This window comes from Lathyrus oleraceus, chromosome 7 (genome assembly GCF_024323335.1).
Source record: "Lathyrus oleraceus cultivar Zhongwan6 chromosome 7, CAAS_Psat_ZW6_1.0, whole genome shotgun sequence".
Classification (NCBI taxonomy): domain Eukaryota; kingdom Viridiplantae; phylum Streptophyta; class Magnoliopsida; order Fabales; family Fabaceae; genus Lathyrus; species Lathyrus oleraceus.
In genome coordinates, this window is record NC_066585.1 from 203,429,346 (window position 1) to 203,442,569 (window position 13,224).

The 13,224-nt window shown below is 34.9% G+C and overlaps 1 protein-coding gene across 1 annotated transcript; it reads right to left on the bottom strand.

The window, feature by feature from the left end:
* Positions 1-10,787: 10,787 nt before the first annotated feature.
* On the bottom strand, positions 10,788-12,298 carry LOC127102934 (uncharacterized). The gene is made up of 3 exons (XM_051040249.1): positions 11,970-12,298; positions 11,134-11,834; positions 10,788-11,014 (listed from the first exon to the last, which is right to left on the bottom strand). Exons 1-3 carry the CDS (start codon positions 12,296-12,298, stop codon positions 10,788-10,790), a joined length of 1,257 nt encoding a protein of 418 aa, XP_050896206.1.
* Between the last annotated feature and the right edge of the window lie 926 nt (positions 12,299-13,224).

Here is a 13,224-nt window from a genome sequence, read left to right on the forward strand (position 1 = left end):
ATATTCTTATTGTTTAATTGCCATGAACAATCCCCATTCATAACAAATGTACCCCTCTCCCATAAAGTGTATAATATTTATTCTTTCATTCTTTATTCATCTATGAATACAAGAATTAAAACGAAAATACGATAATCATTTCAAAGCAAGATCAAAAGCTCGACCCAACGTCGAGTAATCATTTTCAAAACTTAACAGAACCAGCACATATTCATCCATCCTTTTGTAAGTCGATCGCTTCATGCATCGCCATCTACTTGTAAGTCGATTGCCTTAGGCATCGCCATCTACCCTTATCCGTGGCTCCTCTCCTTGCTCCATCCGTCGACACTTGTTCCGTTTTGGTAGCACCCATTAGGTAGAACCCTTTGTATGATAACATAGGTAGAATTCCCTTATTCTTTGCATGCTAACATTAGGTAGATGTTCCCCTCTGTATATCCTAACACATAGGTCCACATTGCATGACAACTCTAGGGCAGAGCTTCCCCATTTTTAGACCTTCCGTGCGTCTCCGATCTTGTGGCATGTCAATTCGTTCTATTGCAAAGAGGTAACTGCCTAAGACTCGATTCAGCGAGCTGCGACACCTACTGCTAGGACGTTGAACACATTTCCCACTTTCCTTTGACACAGCTGGTGTCCTCTTTTGTAAGTCCATGTTCAGATGGCAATCCTTAACCCGTAGTTAGCCGAACTACGACAACTCTGATTCTCATGTTCAGATGAGATACGTAGGCACGAGATGCGATGTCTTGCCGAGTTTTTGACTGATAACTAACAACTAATCCTTGCTTGCTTTCGCCCTTGTTGCGATTCTTTTCTCTCGCCCTCGTTGCGATCAAGACCTTCCCTTTCTCTTGCCCTAGTTGCAATCGAGACCCTTGTTCCCGTAGTTAGCTGAACTACGTCTTGCTCTGATTCTCATTCCAGATGAGATACGTAGGCATAAGACGCGATGTCTTAGAGAGCACACTTCTCTTTAACCCATAGGTAGCCAAGCTACAAAGACTCTTATTCTCATATTCAGATGAGATACGTAGGCAGTGGATGCGACATCCTTGCGGGTCATGTTCTTTTGACCTTCTCTTAGCAGATAGTACTTTAGATATACCTACACCCTTTAGACTAGAACAACAAGAGTGGATCCCGTAGAGTACTACGGATGCGTAGGGGTGCTAATACCTTCCCTTCGCATAATCGACTCCCGAACCCAAGATTTGGTTGCGAGACCTTGTCTTTTCCTTCTCTTCAGGTTTTCTTCGATCGTTTCCTTTCCCTCCTTTGGGATAAATAACAAACGGTGGCGACTCTTCTGTTTCTTTTTTTCGCCGGTTGTTTTTTTCGCACCAGTTGCGACACCTGGCAGCGTGTATGATGCATATTGGGCACTATATATATTTTTTCTGACATTTTTCTTACATTTCCCATCCTGAGCTATACGCTTCACTATGTTCTCTGAGTTTTTCTTGTTTTCCATGAATTTCATCTGCTACAGGTTAGATCTCCACAAGTAAGCAACAAATGGATACTTATTCTTCTTCATCTCATGAATCTAAGAGGTTTTTCTCTGCTGAACACGAAGAAAGATGCTTTTCCTTGCTAGATAGGAAAATAATTGAGGAGAGAACCTTCAACCTTCATCCTAACCAACACAATGACATACATGATGTCCTCAAGAAGCATAAACTGACTTATCTGAATAGTCAAATTTCAGCCAATGGCTAAGGAGCTAGTGTTATAGTTCAATACAAATGCTTACAGACCACCTATTGAGGATGCTCCCGCAGAGCCTGTATTAATTTCTTAGGTCAAAGAAAAAAATCTTGTACGATTGGAAAATTGTGAACAGGTTGTGGAAGATGAAGTTTACGTAACCAAATTGTGAGTATCAGCTGATGAAGACGTCCTTTAGGACTGGTTGGCCTTACCGAGCAATGCTGAATTGTTTAGCACTTGAGGGAAGAGGTTGGTAACCTGCTTCTAGTACTATTCCTAGGAAGCTAGTTGTTGTGGACCTGGATGTTGTCCCGAAGGCGTGGACTTACTTTCTGCACCACACTATGAACATTAATCGTAGTGGGTCAAAGCTCATCACTATGGGAGATCTAGCCTTATATTATTTGTTGAATCAACATGTTATGAACGCCAATTGTATTTTCTCTTCTGACATGGATGAGATGGCCAGAGTCAGACTAAGAATTCTATGGGGCATGCTATTGTCATCCTTCTTTTGTGCAGGCAAGCAGGGGTACCAAAGTTTAAAAATGGCCGCATTATGAACCCAACATTGCCATTGGATGTCGGGTGGATTGCAGAGCACCCTAGGAGGACAGCTTCACCACTAGTCTCCCTTCTCTTAGCACACCCCTCAGTAGCACCAGATTCCCTTCAAAAGTGCAGATCAAAGAGGCTAGTCGGGACAAATGTCTCATATTTCTACCTTTGTGCATCATGGAGACCCGAATGCCATGATCAACTATGACACTTAGATGATGGACAAAGACAGGGGCATGAAGGAGGATTAGTTTTATTTTTTTTCTATTTTTAGCTTCTTCTTTTTTTTGATGAGCTCGATGTACTTTCCTTTTTGGTTAATTTTTATGTATTGCCCAAAACTTTTATATTCATAATATTGCAGTTATTTTCAGTTAATCTAATTTTATGTTTATGTTATTTAAGTGGTGATAGCTAGCATGAGTGACTGACTATGAGCACCCAGATAAAGTTTATATGCCCTATTCATGACCATACCAATCAATCATAATATCTCTGAAATGATTTGATATGGTTTTATATAAGTTTTACTGGAATGGGTGTAGGGTCATTTTATAAGTTTATGATGTTGCATCATACGAAAGACATTATGGACATTGTTAGCTCTTATCAACATGGTGAGAACAGAAAAAGACAAACACCAACTTTATCATATGAAAGAGCATCCATGTATGTTTTTATCATCTAGAAATTGTGTTTTCTCTTTTTCGATATCCTTTACATGCTTAGACACATTGAGGCACGTTGTTTGTTTTAAGCCCTGAGCCTTTCTAGCCATCCCTTATATTAATGTATCCTTTGTTAACCCACTTTAAGCCTATATCCACATTGTTTGTTATTATTTCACCACATCATGAACCCATGACCCAAACACCTCCCTACCTTGTTCAAAGTTTTGTCTTTTTTTTTTGAATTTGTGTTTCATTCTAAGTTTGAGGTTATTGTTGGAATATCAACCTTTAAGTTTAGGGTAGTTGTGTAGTAGTACTAAAGATGAGCGCACCTGAAAATTAAAATTAAAAAAGAAATGAAAAAGAGCTTAAAAAATAATAAGACACATGAGCACTCACTAAAAGGAGAACTCAGTGAAAAATTGAGAAGTCCAGACTAGCTGACCAAAGAACTGAAATGTTTAAGAGATTCCAGCAGTAATACCTTGGAGTGAACATAGTGAAAAGAGTGACTGCAATACTTTAAACCATTAGCCTACTTATCCATATAATATCCCACCATATCCCTAGCCATATTATAACCTTAAAAGACCTTAAAAAGTGTGTGTAGTGTGTATTTGGTAAGTGAAATAGAGTTTATGAAAGCCTATGGTATGGTAATGCATACTGTGATTTTTGAGAGTATATGCATTAACACCGGAGAGAAATGGTTAGAGTGTGAATAGGGCTGACAAGAGAAACAGTGTTCTCAAGTTTTAGTGTGATAGAACATTCGATCTTTATGATCAGGCCGAACTAAAGGTAGGAAGGAAAGAGAACCATGGAAGATCTCAGATGTATGTGTTTATAGCTTTAGTGTGTTGATGATTGGTGACATGATATTTTTGTGCTAAAAGTTAGTTGAGGGAAAAAATATGTTAAGTTTGGGATTATGATCAATCACCATTTATATAATATTTTATATCATTTGAATGTCAAAAGCATGTGAATTGTTGTGAGTTTGGGCAGTAGTCTAAGTTTATTTTGGTAGATTTTTACAATAACTTGATCTACGAAGGTTTTAATAATTCTGAGTTATTTTACGCACTTGAGGTAGTGTTTTATGTATTCACATGGCTGAAAAGTGAAGAGGAGCTGGATCAGAGAAGAAACTGGACGACAATGCATGAGCAGGAGAAAAAAAGAGGAAAAATCACATTTCCTTCCCATACACGTCTGAGGCCTCTCATACGTGTATGGCCACTCAGCATCACCTTCCACCATACGTTTAACAATGGGAGGGAGATGAAATTCAAGTCTCTTATAATGCGCGTATGGGAAGGCCCATGCGCGTATTAGGCTAACTAGCCATACCCCCTCTACGTAGCCAGAAGCCTTACGTGTATGGCTCCAGCAAAGCCATACGCCCTACCCTGAGCCATACGCATATGAGTCAGTCCAAAACCAGCACATACGCGTATAGATCGAGGCCATACGCATATGGCACGACCCAAATCTGAAAAGGCCCATAATTTGTCTATTTAGCCGAAAAACATGAATTTCTCAGGGTTGGACAATTTTTTAGTACAAAGAACGCGTTTTGAAAGCTAGAACACTAAGGAACTCATGGTGGATCAAGATTTTCATGAATTTTTATGATTGAAGACCTCTTTTCTTCCATTAATTTGTAACGTCTACACTTTATGTCATGTTGTTCATTATTGTTATGAGTAGCTAAACCCCTCAATGCTATGGAGTGTCCCTGATTCAGATTTATGATACAATTCTAAATTTCTACCTTTGTAATGTCTTTGGTTTTTGTGATATTTGTTTTATTTACAATTTGTGCTTAATGCTTTATCTTTTAGAAAAATTGATTTTGATATGTGCTTAATATTTCGGTTGGACCGCCATTGTTAATACTTAATTGTGAATAATTCATAGTAGATATCACCTAGGCCTAGGGATACCCAGTGGAAACTGGAATATTCTTGATTAAAATAATGTTTAATTTCATTTGTGATTCACTATGGACATAGGGATTAATTTGAATGATCAAATGTTTTCTCACTAAGGACTTAGGAGTAAACACTCTTAAGAATCGGTAGTCAATGTTATCAAATCAAGTTGTTACAAGGTTAGTTTAATGTTGTTGAAGAATCCAATAATACACCTTCTTTATCATGTTCACTCAAAATACTTTTACAATGTTCAACTGTTTTCTTTACTTTCTGTTGCATTATATTTTCTAATTTTCAAACCAACAATCCAAAACCCCATAAGTATTTTGTTTAACTAAATTAAAACACTAATTATGTATCATCAAGCAGTCCTTGAGACCGATACTTGGGAAAATTTCCCTTATTACTACATTGGAAGATTAGTAGACTTTGTAATTTACCAATCATATTTCAGTTGCATTTAGTGTGCATTTTTTTTGTTATTGTATAAAACCCAAAGTTAGTTAGAGATTGTAACAGAATTGAACATTTGTAATTTGAGATTTGAAAGTTAGTTAAGTAATTCTCTCTTTCTCTCTCTGCAACTGTTCATCATCTTCTTCCTCTTGTGCATTATTAAAGGAGTTTAGGTGTTAAATGTTAGACGAAGGTGAATTTACAAATATTGTTTTGAAAAATTTAACGGTTAGCGGAAGTGACCCGGATCGAATCGTCTAAACCAAAACACTATCGAGAAGCTTGGATATGTATATATGAAAACCAATTGATGATAATAATAGAAAAATAAATCAATATGTTTAAAAAAAACAATCGTTTAAATGATATAGCTAAAGATGGAGGCTATTTCCAATGACAAAATACACAAAAACTTTATTGAGGCAAATTATCGAACACCTTGTGTGCAGTCAATTTCGTTTAAAATTTTCTATGGTTTTGTTGATTTGAAAAAAACACCACAACTTAATGGATTGTAATCAACACAACAAAATTGTTTTCAAAATGTTATCAAAAAAAGTTTAACAAAACATATTGATTGCACAATCTACGAATTCAAATATTTGCATAGGAAAAGTAAGAGAGAGAGAGAGAGAGAGAGAAAGAGAGAGAGAGAGCACAAGGATTTGTTTAGGCAGTTTACCAATCGTCCTCTCTATGGTTACGTTTGCCCCCAATTCCAAATGGAATTGAGATATTAATCTTACTTTTCAAAAGTAGTTTTATAAGATAAATATAGAAATACAACCCCACAAACACTAGGTTTGATTTTAATTCTAACACTTTATCTTCCTTGATCTTGAGCTCGATCAAGCACCCAATAATCCCAATTCATCCTTCGGTTACCGCTACTACTTCGACCAAACACACTGTTCTTCGAAGTTTTCACTCGGCTCAATCCAATTGAAAATTATTGTGACCTAAGATTTCCAAATGATCCTCCGGTTATCGCCACTCCTTTCGATTGAACCCACCGTTCTTCGAAGCTTTCACTTGACTTAATCTAATTGTGAAATCTTGTGCAAGATCCCCAAATCTACACTAATCTTAGAGGACAAATCCTAATTCGTTTTTCCCGATGAAACCCCCAAAAAACTCAACCCAATTGTACCATCTACACCAACCTAAATTGGACGTTATCAACTTTAAACCTTGATACGACACAACAAGAATGATTACGTGTAATTATTATCCACATGCAACAAGAGATTGAAGATGATGAGATTTTTCTTTGTATCTTTCAGGTTTTACACCTCTTAAAATGATGCATGTATGAAGTATTTATAAGTATGCAAGTTAGATGCAAAAGGAATGCAAAATATTTTTAAAAATCATGAATTTTCGGAAATATGCATCGTATGTGTTAACCTATGTAAGTCATGTGTCAACACATTAGAAGCATGTGTCGACCTATATAGGTCATGTGTCGACTCATAGAAGAAAATTTTCTTCTATGTATCGACCTGAAACCCCTCAACGGTCGGCACTTCAAACAGATGCTACAGGCTTTAAAACTCCTCAACATGTGTTGATTCATACAACGCATGTGTCAACACATAAGCATGTGTCTTACATAAAGACACATTTTGCCATGTAGAATCATTTATAACCTTTTCTAAATCATTTCCAAAATGTTTGTATGCCTCCTAATTCTAAGATGCACATTAAGACTCAGAGGATATCTTCCAATATATATAAACGCTAAAGTATCCTAGTTTTGACGTCATACAAAATACATCTAACGGGAATTTGCACTCACATATTCCTCCTTTTTTTATGATGGCAAAACTTAAGATGATGCATTTCGTGTCTTAGTGAAAGCTCCCCCTGAATGTATGCAACCCAAATTCCTCTTGCAGATGTTTCTCCCCCTTTAACAACATCAAAAGGAGACAAAACAGTCTATGAGAAGTATTTTATATCACATATATACTAATATAACACACATAGGCGTTTGCAGAGATAAAATCATCAATAAAACAACACTCACATATAATGATGTAAGTATTGAAAATGCCTAAACATATATAAAAGCAAATTAAGCAACAATATAACATAGTTGCCACAAATCATGCCAAATAACATATACAATAAAGACAAAAGATGAAATATCTAATGCAATAAAAAACTCTTGAGTTGCGTCAAAAGTGACACGTTTACGTGACATATACTTTTGGTGCTCCCGAATGTTGCACACGCATGTGCTCTAGCAAGGCGATTATTTAGATTTATCATCAATCAAACCAAAAACAAAAATGTTATCATAACAATGACACACTACAAGAGTTTTTTTGAAATTTATAACATGTTCAAATAGATTTCATGCTAGAATAAATAAACAATAGCCTCACATATATCATGCAAAAACTAATAATAGATAACATGCTTATACAAAAAGAACATATTTCAAGTATGGAAGAAGAATAGCATGAAGTCACTATAAGCATATAAATTGAAATACATCAATTGAAATTTTTGAAAGTCAACATTCATGAAATATTTCATACATCAAGCATATCAAGCATTTGGGACATAGACAACATGCAAAAGTAAAAGACTTACTTTCAAAGAGATAAAATGAAACAATATTACCTCACGTATGAATTGATGAAGGATGCACTCGTATGTAATTGAACTTCCAAGGAAAGTTAGAGCAAAGGTATATAAAGTCCATGCAACAAATCATATTTAGGCAAGATTTGAGATATCAAGTATGCACAATTCCCTTCAAATGTTGAAAAATGGTTCATTCGCAAGAAGTTTTGTAAAGATATCCGCAAGTTGATTTTTGCTATCAACATGCTCAAATACAATATCTTTTTTTTCAACATGGTCATGTAGGAAGTGGTGATGTATCTCAATATGTTTAGTGCGAGAGTGTAACACTGAACTTTTGGTTAGATTAATAGCACTAATATTATCGCACATAATAGGGATACATTGTAGTTTAATATTAAAATCAAGTAGTTGTTGTTTTATCCATAATATTTGAGCACAAAAACTACCGGTTGCAACGTATTCCGCTTCGGCAGTTGACAAAGCAACGGAAAACTGTTTCTTGCTATGCCAACTTACTAAGGAGTTTGAAAACATGTGGCAAGTTCCACTACTACTTTTCCTATCCGATTTGCAACTGGAAAGATCGGAATCGGTATAACCAACCAATTAGAGTCACTTCCATTTGAATATCAAACCCCATACTTAGATGTACCATGAAGGTATCTAAGGATGCGCTTTACGACTTTGAAGTGAGATTCCTTAGAAGCTGATTAATAACAATTGCACATACACACATTAAACACAATGTTTGGCCTAGATGCAGTAAGATATAGAAGATATCCAATCATAATCATAGATTTATACTTTTTGACATCAACATCCTTACCATTTTCATCTCTTTCCAAGTTTCCATTTGTAGACATTGGAGTGTCAATTGATTTTGCATCTTTCGTACCAAATTTCTTTAGAAATTAGTTGTAATATTTTGTCTGACACACAAACGTCCCTTCATTGAGTTACCTGATTTAAAGACCAAGAAAGTAGTTCAACTCCCCCATGAGACTCTTCTCTAACACACCCTGCATTAGTTTAGAAAACTCTTTGACTAATTGCATGTTAGTGGAACCAAAGATGATATCATCAACATAAACTTGAACTATAAAAGTATGTTCTCCTTGATGTTTAATGAAAATATAGTATATACCTTCCCTCTAGAGTATCCTTGATTGATTAAGAACTTACTAAGTCTCTCATACCAAGCCTTATGGCTATAACCTAGTAAAAGGCATATAGCCTCGAGGCGAGCAACCGGAGCATAAGTTTCCTCATAATCAATGCCCTCCTTTTCGTTATAACCTTGAGCCACTATTCGGGCTTTGTTCCTAGTTATCACTTCATTTTCATCAAGTTTATTTCTAAAATATCACTTAATGCCAATAATTTGATGATCTCGCGGATGAGTGACAAGGTCTCACACATCATTTCTTTTAAACTGGTTTAATTCATCTTGCATGGCCATAAGCTAATGCTCATCAAGTAAATCATATTTTACATTTTTAGGTTCAACTTGTAAAACGAATGCAAAGTGATAACAAAAATTACTTATCTTGGAGCATGTTGTCATGCCTTTGGTGATGTCTCCAAGTATGTTGTCGATTGGATGATCCTTGGAGGTCCTCCAAGCCAAAGGTAGATCATCAACTGCAGTTGGACTTTCAACCTTTTCCTTTTCACAATCGTTATCTTCTTCTTTCTTAAGTTGCATCGCTTTATGCTGATCAATTCCTTCTTCGGTTTCTTTGAGTATGTCTTGTAAAGACACTTCTGCATCATGAAAATAAACACCTTTCCCAACATTTCTCGGATAAGATTCATCAAAATTGACATGTACCGACTCTTAGAGAATAAGTAATCTTTTGTTATAAACCCTATAAGTTTTGCTTGATTGAGAGTATTCAAGGAAGATATCTTTATCAACTTTCGTATCAAACTTTCCAAGATTATCCTTTCCATTAATTAAAATAAAGCATTTGCATCCGAAAACATGAAGATGTCATAAAGTTGGTTTTCTACCCTTTAGTTGTTCAAAAGGAGTTTTGTCTAAAATAGAGCGTATTAATATCATATATAAGACATGACATGTCGTGCTAATGGCATTAGCCTATAAATACTTAGGTAGATTACCCTCATTGAGCATAGTTCTAGCCAACTCCTCTAAAACACGATTTCTACGCTCCACAACACCCTTTTGTTGTGGAGTTCTTATAGCAGAAAAATTATGCTTAATGTCATGTTTATCACAATAATTCTCAAAGAGGTGGTTTTCAAATTCACCTCCATAATCACTTCGGATATAAACTATTTTTAAATTCATCTTATTTTGGGATAGCCTTGCAAATTGTGTGAAAGCTAAAAAAGTCTCATCTTTATTATGCAAAAAGATGACCCAACAAAATCTCGAGTAATCGTCTACTATCACAAAATCATAGTAATTACCACATATTTTTTTGGTCCTTGAGGGACGAAAGAGATCCATACGGAGACGCTCAAGAGGTATCGAAGTTAAAATAATAATTTTTGATTTAAACGAGACTCTTGTTTTCTTACCCATTTGTCATGCATCGCATAAATGGTCTTTTGAAAATTTTATTTTTGATAGACCGATTACTAAATCTTTTGAAGTAACTTTGTTTAGTAAATCAAAGTTGACATGAGCTAGGCATATATTCCATAACCAAGAGCCTTCACTCATGGTCACTAGACATTTAATTCCCATAAAGGATATACTATCTAGGTTAAGCATATAGGAGTTATTAACCCTCAAGCCATTAAACATATAATCTTTATTTTTATTGTGTTCAAACATGCAACAAGTATTTGTAAAAGTTACTTTAAACCCATTGTCTCATAATTTACTAATGCTAAGAAGATTATGTTTAAGACCTGCAACTAACATAACATCAGAGATAGAAGTAGACAAGGGAGTACCTACACTACTTTTTCCAAGTATTACTCCCTTTTTGTTGTCTCCATAGGTAACAAAACCCTTCTTCTTTGGCACAAATTCAATGAACAAAGAGATGTCACCCATCATATGTCTTGAGCATCCACTATTGAGAAACCATATTTTCTCTGTAGAGCCAAGACATTCGACATATAGAATCAAATAAGAGTAATAGGTACCCAATTTTCATTGGGCTCTTGAGAGTGAGTGAAATAAATGTTTCATTTGGGAAACCATTGAAAAAAACTTTTAGGAACAAAGAGTCTCCTAAACTTGCATTTTGCAATAGTATGACCTTTATTATAACAATAGTGACAAGATAAGTTGTGAAGGGATGTAATTTTTCTATTTGAATCCTTTTGAACATATTTATACTTTTTATATGAAGGGTTCAAAGGCCGTTTAAACTTTGATAGATCAATAGAAAATGTAATCTTTGGTTGTAATGCCTTGTCCAATTTATATTTAAGAGTATTTACCTTTTTTTGCCAAATGTGGCAAGTTTCACAACCAAACCATGAAGGTTCTTCATCCTCATTCTTATCTTTTTGAATATCTACCATAGATTTCTTAAGAGCTTCCATATTATTTTTGGTCTCTAAAACTTTATCTTCTAAATATGAAACGATTCTTTTGTTTGAAGCTAGTGTTTTAAAAGCGTCTACGACTTCTCTATGTAGATTTTCAAAAGTCTTTTGTAATTGGGAATAATACAATTCATTAAAATATTCAAGTTTAGAATGACTTACATTCTTCTTCTTCTTTTTATTGTCCATGAAGAAAAACTTGGCTGATTCGTCACTTGAACTTAAGCTTTCGTCACTTGAAGAATCACTTGCACTCTCCCAAGCAATATAGGCTCTTCTAGAATTGCTAGATTTATTGTGATGAGCTTTCTCTTTATCTTTCTTGATCAATGGACAATTCGGCTTATAATGACCGACTTTTCTAAAATTCTAGCATGAGCATCTAAGTTTACCCTTCTTATTCTCATCTTCCTTTGAGGATTTCGATAGTCTTATAAAGTTGATTAAGTTCTTGTCATAGTGCTTGGCTTCATTTTTCCTTATATACCTATGGTACCTTTTGACGAACAACCCCATTTCTTCATCATTGGAATTCTCATCATCACTTGTTTCACAATCACTTTGCTCATTGGTTGAGGACTTTGAACTTGAAGCCTTTAGAGCAATACACTTCCTTTCTACCTCACTGTCCTTGCCTTTATCCTTATTTATCTTCTTCTCATGCTTTTTCTCATGTTTTTCCAAGAAAGTGAGTTCTTGGTCATGTTCTTCTAGCTTTCCAAATAAAGTTGTGAGGTCAAGTGTTCTAAGATTATTTGCTTCTTTGATTATGGTGACCTTATGTTGCCATTCCCATAGCTTTGGCAGTTTCACAATGGAATACATGATAATATTCATCAACACCAAGTTCGGATATGAGAATATTTTGTGTCTTCTAATCATGTGATCACATCTTCTTATTATTAGCATTCCATTGTGCTTCTGATTTTGGTACAAAGACACATTCACCATTGGTCATTATAATTTGGTTAGGATCATTGGTGATGATGTCCCACACACCCTTATCAACCGAGTTGATATGGATATGCATAAAACCTTTCCAATAGCCATAGTTTTCACCGGTAAAGACGGGGGCTCTATGGTACGCCCCTTTAGGTTCGGTAGCCATTTTATAATAAGCGAATATTGAAGCATAAAATTAACCGGAGTTTTTGATACCACTTGTTAGGCGAATGAGACTCGTCTAGAGGGGGTGAATAGATCCCAAGTTAAAAAACTTTACAAAAATTGTTTTGAAAAATTTAACGGTTATAGGAGGTGACCCGGATCAAATAATCTAAATCAAACCTCTATCAAGAAGCTCATATATACGTATATGAAAACCAAATGATAATAATGATTGACAAATCAATCAATATGTTTAAAAAATCAAACATTTAAATGATATAGCTAAAGGTGAAGGCTATTTCCATTGACAAAATACATAAAAAAATTCTTGAGGCAAATTATCGAACACTTTGTGTGCAGTCAATTTCGTTTAGAATTTTCTATGGTTTTGTTGATTTGAAAAATCAAATACAATCTACACAACAAAACTGTTTTCAAAATTTTATCAACAAAAGTTTAACCAAACGTATTGATCGCACAATCTATCAATTCAACAATTTGTAAGTGAAAATTAAAAGAGAGATAGAGGGATATATATATATATATATATATATATATATATATATATATATATATATATATATATATATATATATATATATATATATATATATATATATATATATAGAGAGAGAGAGAGAGAG

Bases quoted from the DNA above. Each gene is read 5' to 3' on its own strand.
- LOC127102934 (XM_051040249.1), bottom strand. From the start codon at position 12,298: ATGTATTCCATTGTGAAACTGCCAAAGCTATGGGAATGGCAACATAAG. The intron at 11,835-11,969 runs GTACCATAGGTA...CTAGAATTTTAG, and splicing joins ATGGGGTTGTTCGTCAAAAG to AAAAGTCGGTCATTATAAGC. The intron at 11,015-11,133 runs GTTTTTTTCAAT...TTGGCTCTACAG, and splicing joins GAGACTCTTTGTTCCTAAAA to AGAAAATATGGTTTCTCAAT.